Raw genomic sequence first — 19,453 nt, 5'->3', positions numbered from 1 at the left:
GAAATATATTTTGGCCACTCATATATATATGTGTGTGTGTGTATTTATAGATATATCTATATCTATATCTATATCTATATCTATATCTATATCTATATCTATATCTATATCTATATCTATCTATCTATATCTATATCGCCTCTGTCCAGGGTTCCTGGCTCACAGCTCCTAAAACCCTTGGAATTTCCTGTGATAAGAGTGATAAAGGTGCCTTTTGTTATGTTAGTCGACCTTTGGAAAGCCCCTAGGTAACCTAAGGATGGAGAGGCCTGCTGGCAGGAAAAGGAAGCCTGTGATTAAAGGGTTGGAACTTTCAGTCTTACCCTGCCCCCAGCCTCTTGGGAGCTGGTAGTGGGGCTGGAGAATAAGTTCAGCAGCCAATGGCCAATGATTTAATCAGGCATGTCTATGTAATGAAACCTCCATAAGAAACTAAAAGGATTGGGTTCAGAGAGCTTCAGGGCTGTTGTATGTGTAGATTAGGTGAGAATCACATAGTCTGAGGAGGCCAGGAAGCTCCTCGCCCTTTCCCCATACCTTGCCCTATGTATCTCTTCCATCTGTCTGCTCCAGAGTTATTTCCTTTTATAATAAACTGGCCATCTAGTGAGTAAACAGGTTTCCTGTGTTCTGTGAGCCACTCCAATCAATCAATCAATCAATCAATCAATCAATCAATCAATCCCAAAGAAGGGGTCTTGGCAATCTCCAATTTATAGCCACCAGTTAGTCAGATGCACAGGTAACACTCTGGACTTGCAACTGACATCTGAACTGGGGTGGGGCTGTCTTGAGTCCTTGACCTGTGGGATCTGGTGCTATCTCTGGGTAGATAGTGTCAGAACTGAGTTGAATTTCAGGACACTCAGTTGGATTCCAGATAATTGCTTGATGGTGGGGTGGGGTGGGGATCCCTTTCCCCCAATAAATTGGAATTGGGATCTAGACATTTTTATTTACTAAGGTTAAATCTAGATCCCATTTGTTGGTTTATGGTTAAATCAGGCTTGGTTCATCCTCTCTGCACTCCAGGCTAAAATGAGAATTGCCTTTTATATTTATAAGGTGAAAAAATACCAGAGAAAGCCCAGTCCTATAGCAAGCGATAAAAAGGAACTCCTATCCCTGTCTCTCTTTCTCCTTAACTAATCCAATACTTGTTTTTCTATGCAGCTGAAAAGATCCCTCGATATGTTTTTGTTTTGTACCTGACTTGATTCACCATCTGAGACAACCAACCTGTTTCTGCTTCTGCTTAATCACCTACATGAAGACAGCTCATGTGCAGGAGACGGGAATGAGTGGAAAGGAAACTGACTGTTCCTATCCTATAGGTTCAAAGACGAAAGCTTGTGCAGTGGCTATACTAGAGCATTGGAGGTTGGAGCCAGTGCTTTTTTTAAAACTCAGCACCAATTTCAGTTGTTCATTTATTCAACCCAAGCAAAAACCCAAGTGAAGACAGTCACTCGGAAATAGCCCACAAGATTTGTATTATATGTGCTGAAGAGCTGTGATTCCCAAACCTTGGTCTGCCCCACCCAAGAATGTTCCTAGAAATATATAAAGTTAATATAATTATATTTAATTAGCTTCAATTTTAAAAATTTAGGAAAATTAGAATACTATGTGATGACACTAACAATTGGTCATACAATTCCAAAACAAATGGAGATGGTTGCCTAAAAGTGGGCTTTAAGAAAAACCAAACACCATTTGTTTTTCAGCCTAATTTTTCTTAAGGAATTTTAAAACAAAGGACTAAAAGTGGTTTTATGTCATAAAATCAACTAAGCTGTTACGATGCACACTTTGGAAGTGCAGAGCATTTTATAGATCCATATTTAAGAGTTCATTTCTCTCGTGGGATTTTAATTGGACCTATCAAAATAACAGCTTTATTCCAATTCAGCAAATACTTACTTTTATGCACCTGCTATTTTTTTCCTGCCATGTGGGAAACAGTATGGTCAGTTTGCAAAGATCACTCGACACTTAAATCAATGAATACTAATGACAATGTACAAAGGGTACTGAGACTTTCTCAAATGATGCTGCTTTACTTCAGTTGAAAAAAAAAAAAGATTTGGCCTGCGATCTGAGGACAGTAGTTGTTAAACAAGAATTCAGACCCAAGTTCTTTAAGTAGAATATAAGTGACAGAAAGTTAGATTTTGATTTTATTTATAGAAACAATTAGATATAGATGTATGTATGCATGTTTGTATGCAGAGAAATAACGGAGTCCCCTGGAGCAAAAGAGGAAACGCGGGAGGCACTTACCGCTGTGTGAATTCAGGTGCATCTCTAGAGCTCGGGCGTTGGAGAAGCTCTTGGTGCACTGCGGGAAGGGACACAGGCTGGCGGTCTGAGGAGCACTGTCTTCACTTTCTTCCGACACTGGAGCTGCCTCCCTCTGCCTCCCGCTGCAATAGTACATCAAATGGGCCTGCAGGTTCCGCTCACTCCGATACCAGATGCCGCAGGACTTGCAAGGGAATATGTCCTCTGCAGACAAAAACACAGGGCACATTGGCCGCTGCCCATTTGGGGGTGAGGCAATATTTGGTTCAATTTGTCCCAGAGACTGCTCTCGGGTTCTGAATCCAGCCATCGGACCGTGAGCGATGAGTGCAGTTGTGGATGCTGTTCCACAGAACAGGACTAGGACATGGTACACTCAGTGCAATTTACCTTCCCACAGAGGCTTTAGAAAGCGGTACTGCAGGAGGCCCCAGCATTCAATAAAAACACAAGAGATTACCTTTAAATTGTATTGATGGTTTAGAAATACATGCATTTATAACAGCAACATGAATTGGTTTATCTGGTTGATTAAAATGTAAGGATCAATGGCTGAACTAAAGTTAGCTCTGATGCCAACCCCTGACATCATCTTTTCATTTAATAAATTAATTACAGAGAGCCTACTATGAGCCAGACCCTATGCTGGGTTGGGTGTGAAAATGAAACACCGCACAGCTGTCCTTATGTTGCTTAAGGTCTCCTGGAGTTGATGAACAAGTGGTGAGATGATTAAATTAGCACATGATGACCATGAGGAAGGAGGTATCCCAGGGATGTGTTAGGCACGGAAAACACGCACTGGGCTGGTGAGAGAACTCATCTGGTGGCGGGAGGAGGGGGTCAGGTAAGGGATTAGAGGGAAGGTGATGACATGCCTTAGCCCAGGCGTGAGGAATGAAATCGGGCAGGAGAAGAGGGCTGGGCCTTGCTGACCAAGGGAACAGCCCAGGGAAAGCCCAGGTGGCTGGAGGAGGCCTGGGCCAGGCGGGGAGGCTGTGCCGCTCAGGCAAGGGGCGAGGTGGGAAGCGGGCAGAAGAGTTTGTAGAAGGCAGGGAGAGGCTATCACACACCCTGTAAGCTCTCTTAAGAAGTTTAGATTTTTAACTCAACAGTTAGGGAGAATCACTGAGTCATTTTAAGCAGGAGGCTGACAGAATAAGATATTATAGAATCATAGGAGTCGAGTTTTGAAGGTAGTGAATTTGGAAGACTCATGACTGGTAGGAGGTCGTGTGGTAAACTAAGTGAGATATGACAGCTTGTGTTGCAGCTAAAGTCACGTAATATTTATTAAGTCATGCTATGGTATGTATTTTCATGTACCCACTGATAGAAAATTTCTCCGTGTGTGTATTTTCCCCTTCATTCACTTACAGGCGAGGACACTGAGGTTGAGCAACTTCGCTCACGGTCTCGTAAGTGGGTGAGCTGTGAGTGGAACCTGGTGGGATCACTTCCATAGGCCACAGCGGCAAGGGGGCAGAGAGGGAGGAAAGTTGCATTTAGGGAGTAGAACTGACTGCAAGTGGTGACCACTGCTCTGCAATTTGGTTCCTGGGGCAGATGGTAAGGTGTCTGCTCCATTCCTAGGCTTCTTGTTAGCATTTCTCTGTCGCTCATTTTTACAAGGCACAGATGATGGGGAGGTAATGAGTTGTGGCTAGAGCACATATTGGGTGACAAATACACTGTATTGAACAAACCTCACAGTTTAGTAATAAAAGGGGGCATGGATCAGAGGGATGCCAGATAACACTATAAGCTGGGAGTGACCCAGCCATATTGAAATATATGGTCACATTACATATGTAGAATTTGAAATTCCTGTAAGAAATACAGAGGAACATGGGAAAGGTGGCAAGAGGGGTCTAAAACTTGGCAAAAACACCTGACTTGTGATTTGTGAATTGTAAATAGTCAGTGAAACCCATGATAGTGAAGGAGATGGTGTTGAGGAGATAAAGTGAAAACTAAGGACCAGATTCTAGTGAATGACACGTAAGGACAGCAAGTGCAATATAGAATTTCTAATTAAAATTATAGATAACATTATATGCTTCTGCTGTCCATTATTTAGCCCCTCCCTCCAAATTAGTAACATTTACACTATTAAGAGGGCCACGTTGTTTAATAAAGGTCCGTTTAAGCGGGAGGAGTTTAACTGATTAGCTAATTTCAGAATGAGAATGAAGGCTGTATGCACCTATGCCGATTTATTTGGGATTAATAGTTGCCTTGCTATAGAAAGCAAGCAAAGTATAACCTCACATATACTTAGAATTAATACTTTCGCATCAGAGCTTCGCAATACTATAAGCTACTCCTAGTGTCCCTGGGAGCAAACTTTTTTGCCTCAGATTCAAGTTGGGCCTCCGTTATTTCATGTTCCCCATTATCTGAATCAAAGTCCAATAAAGAAAATAACTACACTTACATACTAGGGAAATAAAAAAAATGGTAGCTTGGGTTGGGTCCACTGGATCCACTGGTTGGATGCAGATGAATTCTAGGTACACCTGAGAATTTCATTATTCTAAAGGAGACTGTTACAGCAAGAACGTAATTACTGTTGAACATATATACATATGTAAATATATGTAAGTATATTTTAATATCAAGACAACATTGCAGGCTCTAGGTTTCTCTTCCACATCATTCAGAGTCTCAGGGATTTTTCAAGGACATTTCTGACTAAATGTAATATTTCACCTGCCTACTAGCTTTAGAATCTATTCTCCTCTCAAGATGTAACTGCTACTCATGTTTTCTCACAGAACTAGATAAAAGCAGAGCTGAGTGTATAACTCAGATCTTCAGACTCCTAGATCACTGATTTTCTGTCACATAAAGTGTCACTGTGTGTGTTCAAGGAATACAATCTGAGCTCAATAGTCATTTTAACAAAATATAAAAGAATATTTGCCAGGGCATATCTAAAAATTCTCCATTTAAAGTATCCTAAGCTTGTATGTATTTTTTTCTATTCGTACCTTTTTTTTTTTTTTTTCTTTTGGTATTAGCTGGTGTCCTGATTTATCCAGGCTAAACTTTCTCTTCATTAGTGTGTCTAGTCAAAATCTGAACTGCATTCTTTTTAAGTTTTTAACTCTATTGCCCTTAAAGAATATCACAATCATTCTGCTATGAGGGCATCGAGAAAGCTGTTGGGCTTCTCATAGCTAAGTAGCCTTGAAGGTTGTTTAGCTGGTTTAGACTATCAGCTTTTTGTGTGTGACACGCAGGGATCCAGCCTGAAATGAATGAATGTAAGTATTCTTTTTATGCTCATATGGGAAGCGCGCACACACACACACACACAGCAGATAAACTGAAATCACAGCACTGGAGAAAAACGTCTGTCCCTGGTTGCCTGTCAGCGGACATTCTCTGCTCTCCCAGAAACACCGTCACCACCACAAAGCCACCGCGCGGGCCACTGCGCTCAGCACTTACTGTTGACAATGGCCGTGGGCAAGATAGAGGCCATGGCGGCCTGCTGGGGGAGCAGCTGGATGGAGTCCAGCAGGCGCGCCGGGTACATCCCCTCCGTGAGCGTCATCTGACCCGCAGCCTGCAGCCTGGAGTCCAAGTCCACCGCAAAGGCCACGAGCTCCTCGCCCTCGGCGATGGCCTTCGTGGTCGTGCACCACAGCTGGCCCCCTGGGAAGGAGAGAGAGAGATGACCTGGCGCGGAAAGCTCGGCCTGCTGCACGCTGGACGGGTCAGCAGCCCCTTCTGGTGTTTTCCACGTCAGTCCCTGCTGGGGGGAGGGGGGTCTGATCCAGGTCACAGTGGCACTGCGCTCCCCCCGCCCTCCCCACGTGGGAAATTCCGCTGGTGGCATTAAACGAGCTGTCCAGGGGTCAGCAGGAGAAGCCTGGGAACCAAGTCTAGACATGATCGGTGGGGAGTATTGTCACCTCTGCCTTCTGGGTTTCCCTTGGTCGTTGGCCAAGCCGTTGTCACATGGTATCAGCCCAAGAGAAAGCATGGTAGCCATCCCACCACAAAAATATCTCAGGTCTTTGAAGTTACTCTTCTGTACCTTATAGAAGACGTTGTATCCCCCTCTGTCTCCCTCTTTCCCTCTCTCACACACTCTCTTCCTAAAATACTTTATTATATCAATACCAGATGCCCCCAAACTGCAAAACAAGTAAACAAAAGCGCCTAAAATCTAGAAAGTTAAAACTATATTCGGTTAGTTTGACACTCTTTATGTCTCTGGACATTTTTTTTTTTTTTAATCTTTACTTATATAATGTTCCTTATAATGTGGCTCCTTTATCTCCATTTACCCTGATTGAACTTCCTGAGAAAAAGATACGCCAAAGATGCTTTTCAAAAAGGCCTATTTAAATAAAGATTTGTTTAAATGAAAAGAACTCTTTCTTCAAACACTAAGATACACCCTGGCTCGGCGTTTCAAATGCTCACGTGTGGTGCATTAAAAAGAAAATTAACTAGGCAAGTACATCTTCTAACGTATTGGGATGAGATAGCGAAGGCTCATTTATTTAGCATGTTTAGACAGGCAAAGCACTTATATTTTGTTATCTACACTCTCAGGCCTAGATACGTATCCTCTACAGTTATGGCTGAAATAACGTGGCATACTTGATATGTTACAAAGCTTTTTCCCCCTCCTTGTGTATATATTGCAAGGCTATATATTGTATTCATTAAGCAAGCAAAAATTGTACCCATTCTGATAATATTGCTGTTTATCTTTCAGCATTACTGTCTCTTCTACTACACCTCATTTTTTCTACCCTCAAAGAGATTGTAGTTTTTAAACAACTCGTGGTAAAAATCTGGTGGAAAAGATAACACCACCATACGATTCGGGGCAGAGTTGCACAGAAGGACCTGGGACATTGTCTCAGAGGAAACTTGGACAAGTGATTAAACCAGCTGATTAAGTTTTCAAGTTAAACAAATGAAGACACCTTCCACGACAATAGATGGTAGAGAGAAAATAAAGCTAAGAGTACAGACTTCAAAGGAGTGTGAAAGTGTCAAAGTGAGACACAGCCATACTGAAAGACTAGAAAAACAACTTAACTTTTTATTTCCACTTTGACTCTAAGTGAAACTTGTACCTGAAAGCACAACACATTTACCAAAGTGGAGGAACAGATTCACTTTGGCACCGATTTATTTGTTCACAAACAGAGAAGCTAAACGGCATCCTAGTGCAGTCAATGAGCGTTCACCGTGCTAAGTGGTTGTATTTCTGGTGACACTTCTCCCTGGATGGCTCCTGCCATCGGCAGCTATGCCTTCTCTGATGTACAAACAAGATCCAAACTACTGAGAGCTGTAGACAGAGGTGATCACTTGCACCCACCCTTTCCTGGGGGACACAGTTTATTAAGAGAGTCTGTGTGATAGAGAGGTGGGGAGGGCAGAGCAAGGCCCTCCCATTCAGGTTTCTTTCAGAGCCTGGCCTTTCTGAGTCACTGGATTCCTGTGATGAATGGCATTACTTACACCATTAGTAATACTTTACCATTAATAATAAATTTACATCATTGGTAAATCCAGCTCTGGCTATTTTTCATCAAAGGAAAGTTTTGAACTCAGTTACCCAGGAGAAATCGAGTTTTTAGAGAAGGTTCCACTCACAGCCAAGCTTTACCACAGCAGTGAGCTACGTACAAGGAGGATTCACTACTCGAGCTCACACTTGGAACCCAAAAGCCCCAATAAATAAATAAAATAATCTTGACAAATATTAAGTGCAAAGAAAAGCAAGCATAAAATGATTTCCCTGTGATATTAAGCAGCCTGGCAGCTGTAATGCATACCTGTGGTTTCAGACATACTCAGTAATGCTTCACATTTTATTATCTTTATCACTTTATCTCCTTTTATGGTTTAGTCAGAGCATATCTTTTTAGAGGTTGAATTAGAATAAAAATGTACCGTGCAGACGTGATGAGAAGTCAGTTGTCTTAGGACTGAATCTTTCAAGTCATTCATTCGCCAGCTTTGCTGCGTGCCAGCTGGGTGCCGTGGCTTCACACACAGCTATACATTTATAATGCACACGAGCAAACAGGGAGATTACAATCCCACGTGGTGGGTGTCACCCTTAATGCTAAAGAAAACGTGAGAGGAATGAGTAACTGAAACTTCTTGGGGGAGTCAGGTTGGCCATCCGAGGTGCTTTCTGATGGACTCATGAAGACCAGAAGGACCGTAGCAGAGGCATGTGGAGAGGTTCACTGCTGCTGGCACATAAAGGGGCACCATGCTGCAAGCGCAGGACCAGGGAAGGCCGGATGGTCCTGAGAATGGCTCGGAGGCCAGCAAACCTGGGGCTCGGGGTCCGAGGGAGGACAGGTGAGCTATGAGCACTGGTGTGCTGGAGCCAGCCTGTTCTGGATGACAGAGCAGAAGGGTCAGTCGGCAGGAATTCTGTGTGCTGGTTGCTATCCCATAGGTAACCTGAAATCTGCATGGTGAGAGCTCTAGCATTTGCCACTGGAAATGGCAAACATTACAAATCAGGGCTTCCTCCCACGAAGAGTTTAAAGAAGGGTGAGACAGCTTTGAATGTAACACAGAACAGTTATGTTGGGCTCATGGTGGGGGAGATGGTACATTTTTATTTGAGTGAATGAAGGAACACACTCTTGACATGGGCTTCCCCTCCCCTCAAGGGAGTGAGAGCGAACCGAAGGAGTTGGAAGCGTTACCACGAGGCCATCTGGAGGCTGCTGTAACAGTCATAGAGCTGTGGTTCAGTTACGAGAAGTGCAGCGGGTGTGGGAGAAAAGAGCCACGTCCACGAGCTGGGCTGAGAGAGGAGTGGGGTGATTTTGTGAGACGAGTAAGAGAAAAGCAGCTGCTGAAAATGACACAAAGGTTTCTGGTTTGGGAAACCAGATGAGGGTGATGCCATTAATGTGGCAGTAAAGCTGGTATATTAACAAGTAGCATTAAGACAACAAGGACACAACTGGCACCGGTGAGGAGCACTTTGGGCCAGACAGGCCTGGTGGCTTATGTATTTCTGTTCTGATCCTGTCAGTTACTCAGGGAAGCAGGTGATATTTTCCTTATTTTAGTGTTGACAAAACTGAAGCTTGGCGAGGTTAATGAACTTGCCCAAAGCCACACATGTGGTCAGTGGCAGAACCATGACTTGGATGTCTGTGTGCCCAGCTCCAAAGCCCAAGCATGCATGTGCACATGTGTTGAACATACGCATGTGTGTGTGTATGTATGGAAATACTGACTTCTGCTTTGAAAATGTAACTTCTGAGGTATGTGAGAGACTGTTGGGGGAATGTATCTAGGAGGCAGGTGGAAGTGGGAGGGGACGTAAGGCTGGAGGAAATGTTTCAGAAGTCATCAGCAAGTTCTCAATGACTGTGATGATCTTTACACTGCTGTGGTGACCCAGGAAGAGTACAGTGTGACTAGGACAAAAGATGGAAACTTGGGGAATCTCAACATTTAAGATGTGGGTAGAGGACATGGAATCATTTAAAGATAGGGAGAACCTATGTTTGGAAAATTTAGAGGAACCAAGAGAATGGAAACCACACAAATGGTGGGCTGGCTCTTTGAAACCATTTGGCCGAGTTTTTTTAGATGGTGAGTGTAGAGTGTGCAACTTGAGGGAGTTATTTATAATGAGAGATATCCCAAGTATTCTCACATAGTTTCGATTACTGATTAAAATAAAATATTCTAAGTGTGACATTTCTCACAGCCCTGCTAAATCCAAGAAATCTTACCAAAGAGAAAAGACAAACCTATGAATTCAGTGAGCAAATGTGTCTGTGTTACACTGGTAAGAGCTAACTCATTGCAGAAGAAAAGATGAAGGCTCCATCCATCTGTGGATCACATACTGTCTCTGGACTAGTTAGAAACAGTTTCCAGCAATCAACTTAGGGCTGAAGAGGCAAAAAAACCCGGTTTCCTACCCTACTGCTTCTAGAGCTGGGTAAACGTGGCCAACTCTGACTTACAACTGAATGGAAGGCAGTAGCAGTCATCTTGATTAAGAAGCAATCCGAGTGCATGAAAATGCTAAATCATGTTGATATTTAGTTATTTTGGTATCTCCACCGACTGACCTCATGGTAATGGAAACAAATCGCAAGCTATTCTATTTGGCTTTAGAATGAGAGCACCACTATCAAACAAAAAAACCCCAAACCGGAAAATAGCAAGTATTGGCAAGGATGTGAGAAACTGGAAGCCTATGCACAGCTGATGAGTGAAAAATGGTACAACCACTGTGGAAAACAGTGTGGCATCTCCGCAAAAACGTATAAACAGAATTACCTTATGACCCAGAGAACTGGAAGTAGGTCTCAGAGATATCTGCACACCCATGTTCAGTGCAGCAATATTAAAAATGGCTCAAACATGGGAGCAACCCAGGAGTCCATCGACAGAAGAACAAATAAGCAAAATGTGGCATACACATTCAGTGGAATATTATTCAGCCTTGAAAAGGAAGGAAAGTCTGACAATACTACAAAATCGAGGAGCCTCGAGGACATGATGCTACGTGAAATAAGCTAGTCAGGAAAGGACAAATACTGTATCATTCCCCTTATACTTAGAGTATTCAAAATCAAAGAGACACGAAATAAATAGAGAGTTCCTGCTTAATGGGTATGGTTTCAGTTTTGCAAGATGAAAACAATTCTGGAGATGGGTGGTGGCAATGTTTGCACAACATTGTTAATGTACTTAGTGCCAGTGCACTGTACACCTAAAAATAGTTTCAATAGCAAATTTTATGTCATGTATATATTCTACCACAATAAAGACATTGGAATAAAATAAGAGTACCATTTATTCACTAAAAAACATCCACTGTGACCCAAAATATTTGTACAAGTTTTTTTTTAGCCATAGCTAAGGATGGGAATATAGTTTTCACAAAATGCTTTTCATATGAGATGGTTCAAAACAAACAAGAGCAAGGTCTTCTCCCCTCCCAGTTTCCCTAGTAAAGCTACTTATCAAACTACGACTTGAAAGCTCAGTCCCTAGTGGAATGGGACGGAGTTTACTTTATTTGGCCACATTAACCATTTTCACTTGAATAAATTTTGGATGCTTGTATAGACCTGAGAATTGCGAGTTGCTGGTTACTCTGCTGGTTTGGGTTTCTGCCTGTGCTCTGAGTGTCAGTTCCTGTCAGCTCTCTATGGATATGAAACATAATAAATCTAAACCACGTTTTCTGTAGCTTTCAGGAGTAGTATGCTTAACGCCTTAGACTTAAACCAACAGGATTTTCAATGTACTAATCTACACTTGAGATATATTGATATAAACACAAATAGAATTATGTAAAGGTGTTGGGTGCACATATGGCAATATCATATATGTTTAATTGATAAAACCCTTACAACTTTGCATAGCCATTCCAGAGCAAATGATTTTGATTAAAAGACGACATGATAATTATGAAGTATGGCTGGCACCCCAAATCACTGAAAATTTACTTGTCCTCAGTGCAAAGATGAACTAGAAGGAGCATTTGACTGGAGGGTAAGAAACTTTAGTTCTAGTCTTGAATTGATTATTAGTTACTGTGCAATTTTGACAATTCGCTTTACCTACATCATATAAAATCACAGCCTTAGGCTAGATACCCTCTCAATTATCATCACCCCTACAGTTAGGAATCACTGGCAGGAGTGTAAGGCATCTATAGGTTTTTGTTTTTTAATCCCCACTCGAGGATATATTTTTCCATTTCTTTTCAGAGAGAGTGGAAGAGAGAGAGAGAGAGAGAGAAACATCGATGTGAGAGAGACATATCGATTGGTTGCTTTCCGCAGGCCCCCGACCAGAGCCGGGGACTAAGCCTGCAACCAAGGTCTGTGCCCTTGGCCGGAATCGAACTTGGGACCCTTCAGTCCACCGGCTGATGCTCTAACCACTGAGCCAAACTGGATAGGGCTGCAGCTTGTATAGGGTAGAAAAAATGAGGCTCTATGAACAAAAAGTTTCTTGATAATAAAATATTTCACGGATGTGTTCAAACAATCCAGCAGAGGGATGTCCATTTTGATACTCAGAAAAATGACATTTGAAAATAGCTTTGAATATCCCCTTCGCCCTAATAGTTGAAGGATATGGGAACGATGAGTGGAAAGGAAGAGAAAGCCAGAAAGGGGACAGATGTCGCGACTTAGCATCATCTAGCAAGTGAGAGGAACTCAGTAAAACTGGGAATGCTCTTCTGTTTTACAACGTTTAATCTTTTATTATTTCAAAGGGTTGTAGCTTATTAGAAATGATCAGTGATGCCACATCCCTCCCAAACTGTACAAGGTCTTATTGTGCAAAGCAGAGCACTACAATCCCACTCCTACTGCCTGGGCCTGAAGCCTTTATCGCAGACATCAGGCCCCGAGGCAGCTACCTGATACCTTCCCGGCTTTCTCCAAACGCAAAGGTTATTTTAGGAGCCTCGCTCTGTCTGCCTCCTAAGCTGCCAGCACGGTCACTCTCCCCAGTCTCCACACCCACACACTGCCCCTGTCACAAGTCGAGGGCAGATACACTCAAGGTTCCACAGAAAGTAGTAACTACTAAGGCCTTGACGTTCTCGAAACACCATGTACTTGCTGTTCTAAGTAATGTCTATGATCAAAGTTCCCCTACAAACCGATACGGTTCCTAACAGGAAGCTTATACATTTTTCTCATAATTGCTGTCAAAACTGCAGTGAAGTGTACCACGAGTTTCGATAACAAAGAAGTAGAGTCACAGTTCAAACTCGATTATATTTTGGAAATTCACACTCCTCTTACTAGAAGCAGTGAGTGGCCTTAAATATCTCCCCATCCTGCCAAATTTTTCACTTGCACTTTTTTATTATTTATGAAATCAGTGTCTGCACAATGTCATGCAGACCTCCACCGATAAACTCTAATTAAGATTAAGACAAGCCTTTTGGAAAGGATCCCATCATTAGCAAACACGATAAACACAAAAATACTCCCTACTTGTCAACCAGGAGCAATTCGGTAACCTAACAGTATCATCTGTTGCTAGGTTACAGAGCTGACAAAGCTTCAATTATATTGTTCGGCCATACCTATAGAGTTCTGTATAAGCAAAATGTATCCGGTATAAAAGCATTTAACTTCGTCCATGCTATCTGCAATTCGCGGCTTCTTACAATGGTAAAAATCAGGTTAATAAATTACATAGCACGCTGAAAAATCTTTCCCATGTGTTATGTCTATACATGCTTCTTTCTAATTTATCTGTGTGATTGATAGACGCTTGCTTTGTAAAAATAAGGGAATACAAGCAGCATGAAGCTGTAAACCTCGAGCTAAACTACGTCTGGGCTTATCAAGATACGAACCCAAGCTTAGCATAAAAATGTACAGCAAATTGAACCAATTAAATCACATTTAGGTTTTGTACGACTCCACCGCCACATGGAGCAGGATAAGGGGCCTTAAGCAAATAGACAGGGGTACCAGTTTGAAACTTTATTTTAAGCTAAAGAGAAAACAAAAAAACCAACCCCACACACTCACCTAGCAATACAAAAGGGGACAGATGCTTGCAATCATCATTTAAGCTAAGGGCTTTTCTGAAAGTCCAAGTTTGTAACTTTTACTGCATAGCATTAAGTCATTAAGTCTAACCTCTCTTTATTAGACCAGGAGCTCTAGGGGGAGAAAATCAATAAGACAGTTCCCAAATACAGACGTTTGACAAGGGAAAAAAAAAAAGAAAGAAAAAACCCCACTTGTGTAAAAAGGGAAAGTCTAAGTGAATCAGAGCTTCGAGATGATTTTATCATGGGTGAATTTTTGTGTGGATTTTCACAGATATTTGGAAACGAACCAGCATTTTAAACTAACCCTGGCAGAAAAATGTTATATTATATACTTTATTGCTATGGCATTTTGAGTTCTTAAGATGTGCAATAAGAAGATGGTCAATTGATGATCAGAGTTTAGTTGATAAAGATAATATAGTGGTCTATCGAGGACATCATGATACATCTTAGGCTCCCAAGTAAATCATTAAATCAGAGCCATTCTCTGGGGGGATAAGTGGGCTGTTTAATACACACACACACACACACACACACACACACACACACACACACACACACTCACCAGGACATTATGTTTCTGGAAGTGGAGGAAAGAGGACTACTTACTTGTTTGGTCATTGCCTTCTTTAATTCTAACTAAATAATTTGAAAAATCCAACATGAGGCCCGCTTGTGAAATTATAACTGGGAAGCGACTGGTCAGAGTAATTCCCTAAAAGCTAAACAAATGCCCTATTCCAGCATCACAAGTGTTACTGCCCGGATCTCAGGGTTTTGATGTTAACACAGTATGTATAGATATCTATACGTCGCCACATTGTTTAATATAAATTTTATAATGAATTCAAATCCAATACTGTTGAAATTCTGGACAGTGGAGCAGTGCGAGAAGAGAACCTATAAATTACGGTGCCCCTTCCCTGCAAACCGCCGCGGAGGCTCCTTTGTGCACTGGCAAATACAGTAGGAGTGTGAGGCATTGTGTGGATCCTCCTGCACGGCACCTGATAAAAGAATAAAGAGCTGTGACATATTCTTAAAACAATAGAGGAATTAAAGGGAAACAATGGGCCAGCTGCTTCATTAATACAATCAAAAGGGAGCCCAGCACAGAGGAGTCCAGATAATTAAGCACCACTCTTTTAGACTTCTTTTTCTAGGGGAAAAAAAAATTGCTTAAAAATGTATTAACTACTTCATAGTTGTTGGATAGATCTTGCACTTGTTTATTTAGAGTTGATTAATGCCTTTTTTCCGTATGCAGCAACATGCCAACTCATAGTTTACAATAGTTTTTGAATAAAATGGCGTGAGAGTAATTGATAAAGATCTGCACAATCCACAGCAATAAATCACAAGCATTTTGCAAAAGGTCTTTCCTGTTTTTAAATTATCTTTAACATTTTTCATTTGTACTTATAGGCAATGCAGGGCATTTGGGGCATTCAACTTTCCCAGGCTGGTGCTCCTGACATCTTTTTATAGAGCATCCCAGCAGTTCCTGAGAGAGAGAGAAAAAGTCAGACTTGGCCAGCAACTCAGGACTGTCCCTTTGGTATTCGGGCCAAAGGAGAGGACAGGCTTTTTTTTTTTTTTTTTTTTTTTTTAATTCTTCTTTGCCTTTTTCAATCAAGAGAGATGGACACATAACAGAACTACTTGCCAAATACACTACTGATCCTTCATTAACTTGATTACAGAAATCGAAAAGCAACTTTTTATGCTCTTTATGTTAAAACATGGTTTACAATTTAAGGATATCAAGGCTTGCATTCTTCAGCTCTTCTGTAAGCGGCCTTTCCTCTGATGTGAATAGAACATTTACTTGCTTAAGGACTGGAAAATTGGGAACTGAATATTGTGTGTTGAATGTTGAAGTTGGGATAAAAACTATACTCGGTTTTTCTCCCAAACGTTTTTAAGGAACCCAACACTCAGATTGCGGCCTTTACCAAGCCACGTGGTCAGTTTGCATAAGGTTTACTCTATCCTGATGATTTGAGGATCTTAATTGAGAATCTGAAATAGAAACAACAGGAGTCAGGGAGGTAAATGAACAGACATACTGAACCATATTTCCGAGATTAAGAGAAAAAAATTCTTTTAAGCGTATATTATGTATGATTTTAAATTTATCAGCTGGATTCAGATTTCCGAAGATCATCCTGTATTATATCAATATTGTAGAGGATATGGGGTATATAATTCCAGCTATGAAACCTGGCTTCTGACTTCAGGAGTGGGTTCCTTATTAGCCCAATAAGTCTTCCTTGAGTACCAGGAAGTATCATTCCCTCTCCCCCTTTTTAATAAGTCTTATTGATTTCAGAGAGAGAGAAAGGGAGAGAGGGAAACATCCATGTAAGAGAGAAACATTGATCAGCTGCCTCCTGCACACCCCCTACTGGGGATGGAGCCTGCAACCCAGGCATGTGCGTTGGTGGGAATCCAACCAGAGATCTTTTGGTACATGGAATGAAGCTCAACCAACTGAGCCACACCAGCCAGGGCTTTTTATTTTTTATATTTTTTTATATGTGCTGCCAAAATGAGCTTTGAATACCAGGAGATTAACAGTCAGTAGGTACAAATAAAAATAACCATTATAGGAGCTATTGTGAGTGCTTATTTAAATATTTCTGTTTTGATTAAGCCCACAAAACTTATTTTATTAGAGTGAAACATAAAAATAAATAAACAGAACTGTTTCTAGGCTTACGATCATGTGAGTCCTTTCAAGGAGACATCTTTGAACCCTCAGGTTTATAGACCATGTCTTTACGGCAATGCAAAAAACTAGTAAATGCTGGTAATGCTTTAACGCAAAAATACTAAACCACAGCACCCTCTTCCAGCAAGCATTTTGGAAATGAGCTTAACAACACCATCTATGAATTACTTGTCACTTCAAACATTACATGCATTATTATTTAGCATAAATTCAACAGTCATATTGGTCTGAGCAGAACTCAGAAACAAAGACACATGAACACCCTCATTAATCTAAAGGAGGCACCTGTGTGACACACAGGAAATACTATCACCCCGTTTTTGAGACAAGGACATCGAAGCCAGCCTGGGTCAACCGGGGTGTGTCCTAAACTCCCCTTCCATCACAGGAGGCATTCCCAGCTGCTCAAACTTGTAATAGGCCCCACCAGGTCTTTTGGCTCCCAGCGTGCATTCTCTCTCTCCACAGAACCTATTTTTTCCTGTAAGAAAATGGCTCCTACTTAGATCATTTCTGTTTCCTTTTAAGAAGCACATGAGGCCTTTTTCAGAAAAATAAACAGTCATTGTGGTCAGTTCCAGGTTTTTGCTGAGATTGGCCCCATGGAAAAGATACTCAGGACTGCCTGGAAAGGCCTGAACTAAGGTGCTGGAAGTCACCCAGCTCAGGGAGCTACCTTGGCTTTAGGCAAACAGTTACCGTGTTCTGTGGGGTTCCCCCAGGGTGACATCTTCTCCTGGGGTCTTCCAGGACTCCCAGGGCAGGGCTCTGCTCTGCTCAAAAGAGGCCTGTGTCCTGGCTCCGCAGGAGCTCGCAATGGTGTCCTGACATAGCCCATCTGACTGTGGCCATCATGATTTTAAATGCCTAGCCAAGAGATGACATGACACCCCAGAGGCGATCTGTCAAAATTCCCCCGGCAGCTGATACACTGATTACGAAGCTGCTTAAGACTCTGCTTGTAAACAAAAGCATTTATCAACTAATAATTTGCAATAAACTGATGTAACTCCCAGCTGAGCCCCTAACTGTAATTGTCTTTACCATCTGCCTATTAAAACACCATTCTTCATCAGCAATCAGGAGCAGAAGGGAGGAAATCTCCACCAAAATACACAACTTGCAAGCTTATGAATAATCCGAGCGCATCCCGCACTTTCATCACGGCTCGGGCGCTGGGTAGGCCTAATTTTCATTCTTGCCCAGCCTGGGAACGCTCAGAAATTAGGTGGAGGGGAACGAAAATGAAACATTGCGCCCACCGCTCTGCAGAGGAATAAATTACACAAGTTCATCATAGGAGGGTGTTTTTAATTTCGCTCTTTCCTCCTTCCACGGCTCCGTACAATATCCACTGCAGCATCTCGACGAAAGCCCCCCGAGCACCAGGCTGGAAATGAACCTCGCTATCCCCCTTTTCCAGCCTGTCCATTTCCATTACATTTCTTTTCTGTTTTGCTTTTTACTTTTTCCCTTTTAATTCCAAGGAGGCTCATTAAACTTCTCCAGGGAGTCAGTTCAACAATGTAGACTCCTACTCCGACGCAGGGGTGCTGCAGGGCTGGCGGGCCCCTGCAGGGCCGTGTGGGCGGATGCATGGGGTGGCGGTGCCAAGTAGCTGGCAGGACCCTGTGCTTGTCATCCTCTGTCTGCTCCCACGGACAGAGGCTTCCAGGTTCCAGTGCCCCCGAGAACTTAGGCGGTACCCTGCCCCCAAGACTCCTTCCACAAGGTGGGTTTCAACAATGGTAGGTTCGCAGGGTCAGAAGCTTCTTTTACGTATATATTTATTGTTGACACTATTACAGATGTCCCCCATGTCCCTCCCAGAAACTTCTTTTTCTTAGTAGAAATCCTGCCCCTTATGTGCTGACCAGATCTATGTACAGAAGGAAGAAGCCAGGAAAAGGGGTTAAATTCCTTTTGCATTGTTTTTTTCTGGAAACCTCTCCCTGAATAGCTAAAGTCATTCCATGATTTCTCAAAGTTTATTCATTTTTAAGTACATTTACTCTGATTTTCTCATCACAAAATATACTTTTTAAAAAAAACTTCAATAATATTAAACACACAAACCGCCCTCATGTTGATATTTAAAAACTATATATGTGTGTGTGTGTGTGTGTATATATATATATATATATATATATATATATGAAAAATAGTTTTTTCATATCTCTTTGCTGCCCAGAGGATGTTTCTTTTTCAGGATATTCCTTTTTCCAGAGGACATATAATCTTTCCATAAGGTTCAGTAATTCTACTTAAGGAGATCACAGGCTGAAGATATATTATGGTGGGCAATGGCCAACTCCTGTTATTAAGGTTCAAATTCTGGGGATTACCGTTCTTGTCAGGTTTTCTTATTAGAACATAATGTGAATTAATGTTTATGTTTTTCTAAGTGGTTTCTCATGAGTAATTATTTTTCTTTACAATCTACTGTTAAATACAATGGAACTAGTAAGTGCCTTCGATGGGAATGGCAGAAATGGACACTCGTGCATCTGGTTCCTCCTGTGCCTGGTCTGGAGAAGAAAGTTACCAATGAGCAATGGGTCTAATTCTCGGCATGAAAACCACAGAAAAGAATTGCATGTGATGTTCTTATATTCCTTGAATTTCAGAGGTATCAAATAGGACAAAGATTTGACATAGACTTTAAATAACACAAACATCTTCAAAGACACCAGTTTGTGTTAAGTTTTTTCTAGAAGAGCTACATTTCCTTTTCAACCTACCTTTGAGACTTTATTAAGACTTTGATATTCTTTGGTCACAGAGGTTTTTTTAAATTAACAAATTAGATATGGGGTAAGAGTGAGTGTATTTAAGCATGTTGA

At 41.7% G+C, this 19,453-nt stretch overlaps 1 protein-coding gene across 1 annotated transcript in view; it reads right to left on the bottom strand.

Annotated features, from left to right (window-relative positions):
* The window catches only part of ZFPM2 (zinc finger protein, FOG family member 2), a 365,079-nt gene that overhangs the window by 4,379 nt on the left and 341,247 nt on the right, over positions 1-19,453 (bottom strand). Inside the window, exons 6-7 of the mRNA XM_087825159.1 lie at positions 5,761-5,967; positions 2,284-2,508 (exon numbers count right to left, since the gene is read on the bottom strand). Of these exons, the coding sequence (XP_087681285.1) occupies positions 2,284-2,508; positions 5,761-5,967 (432 nt within the window). The remainder of the gene's footprint in view (positions 1-2,283; positions 2,509-5,760; positions 5,968-19,453) is intronic.

Source organism: Miniopterus natalensis, chromosome 16, assembly GCF_054644295.1.
Source record: "Miniopterus natalensis isolate mMinNat1 chromosome 16, mMinNat1.hap1, whole genome shotgun sequence".
NCBI lineage: Eukaryota > Metazoa > Chordata > Mammalia > Chiroptera > Miniopteridae > Miniopterus > Miniopterus natalensis.
The sequence above is the reverse complement of the archived record's forward strand: the minus strand, read 5'-3'. Positions and strand labels throughout refer to the sequence as shown.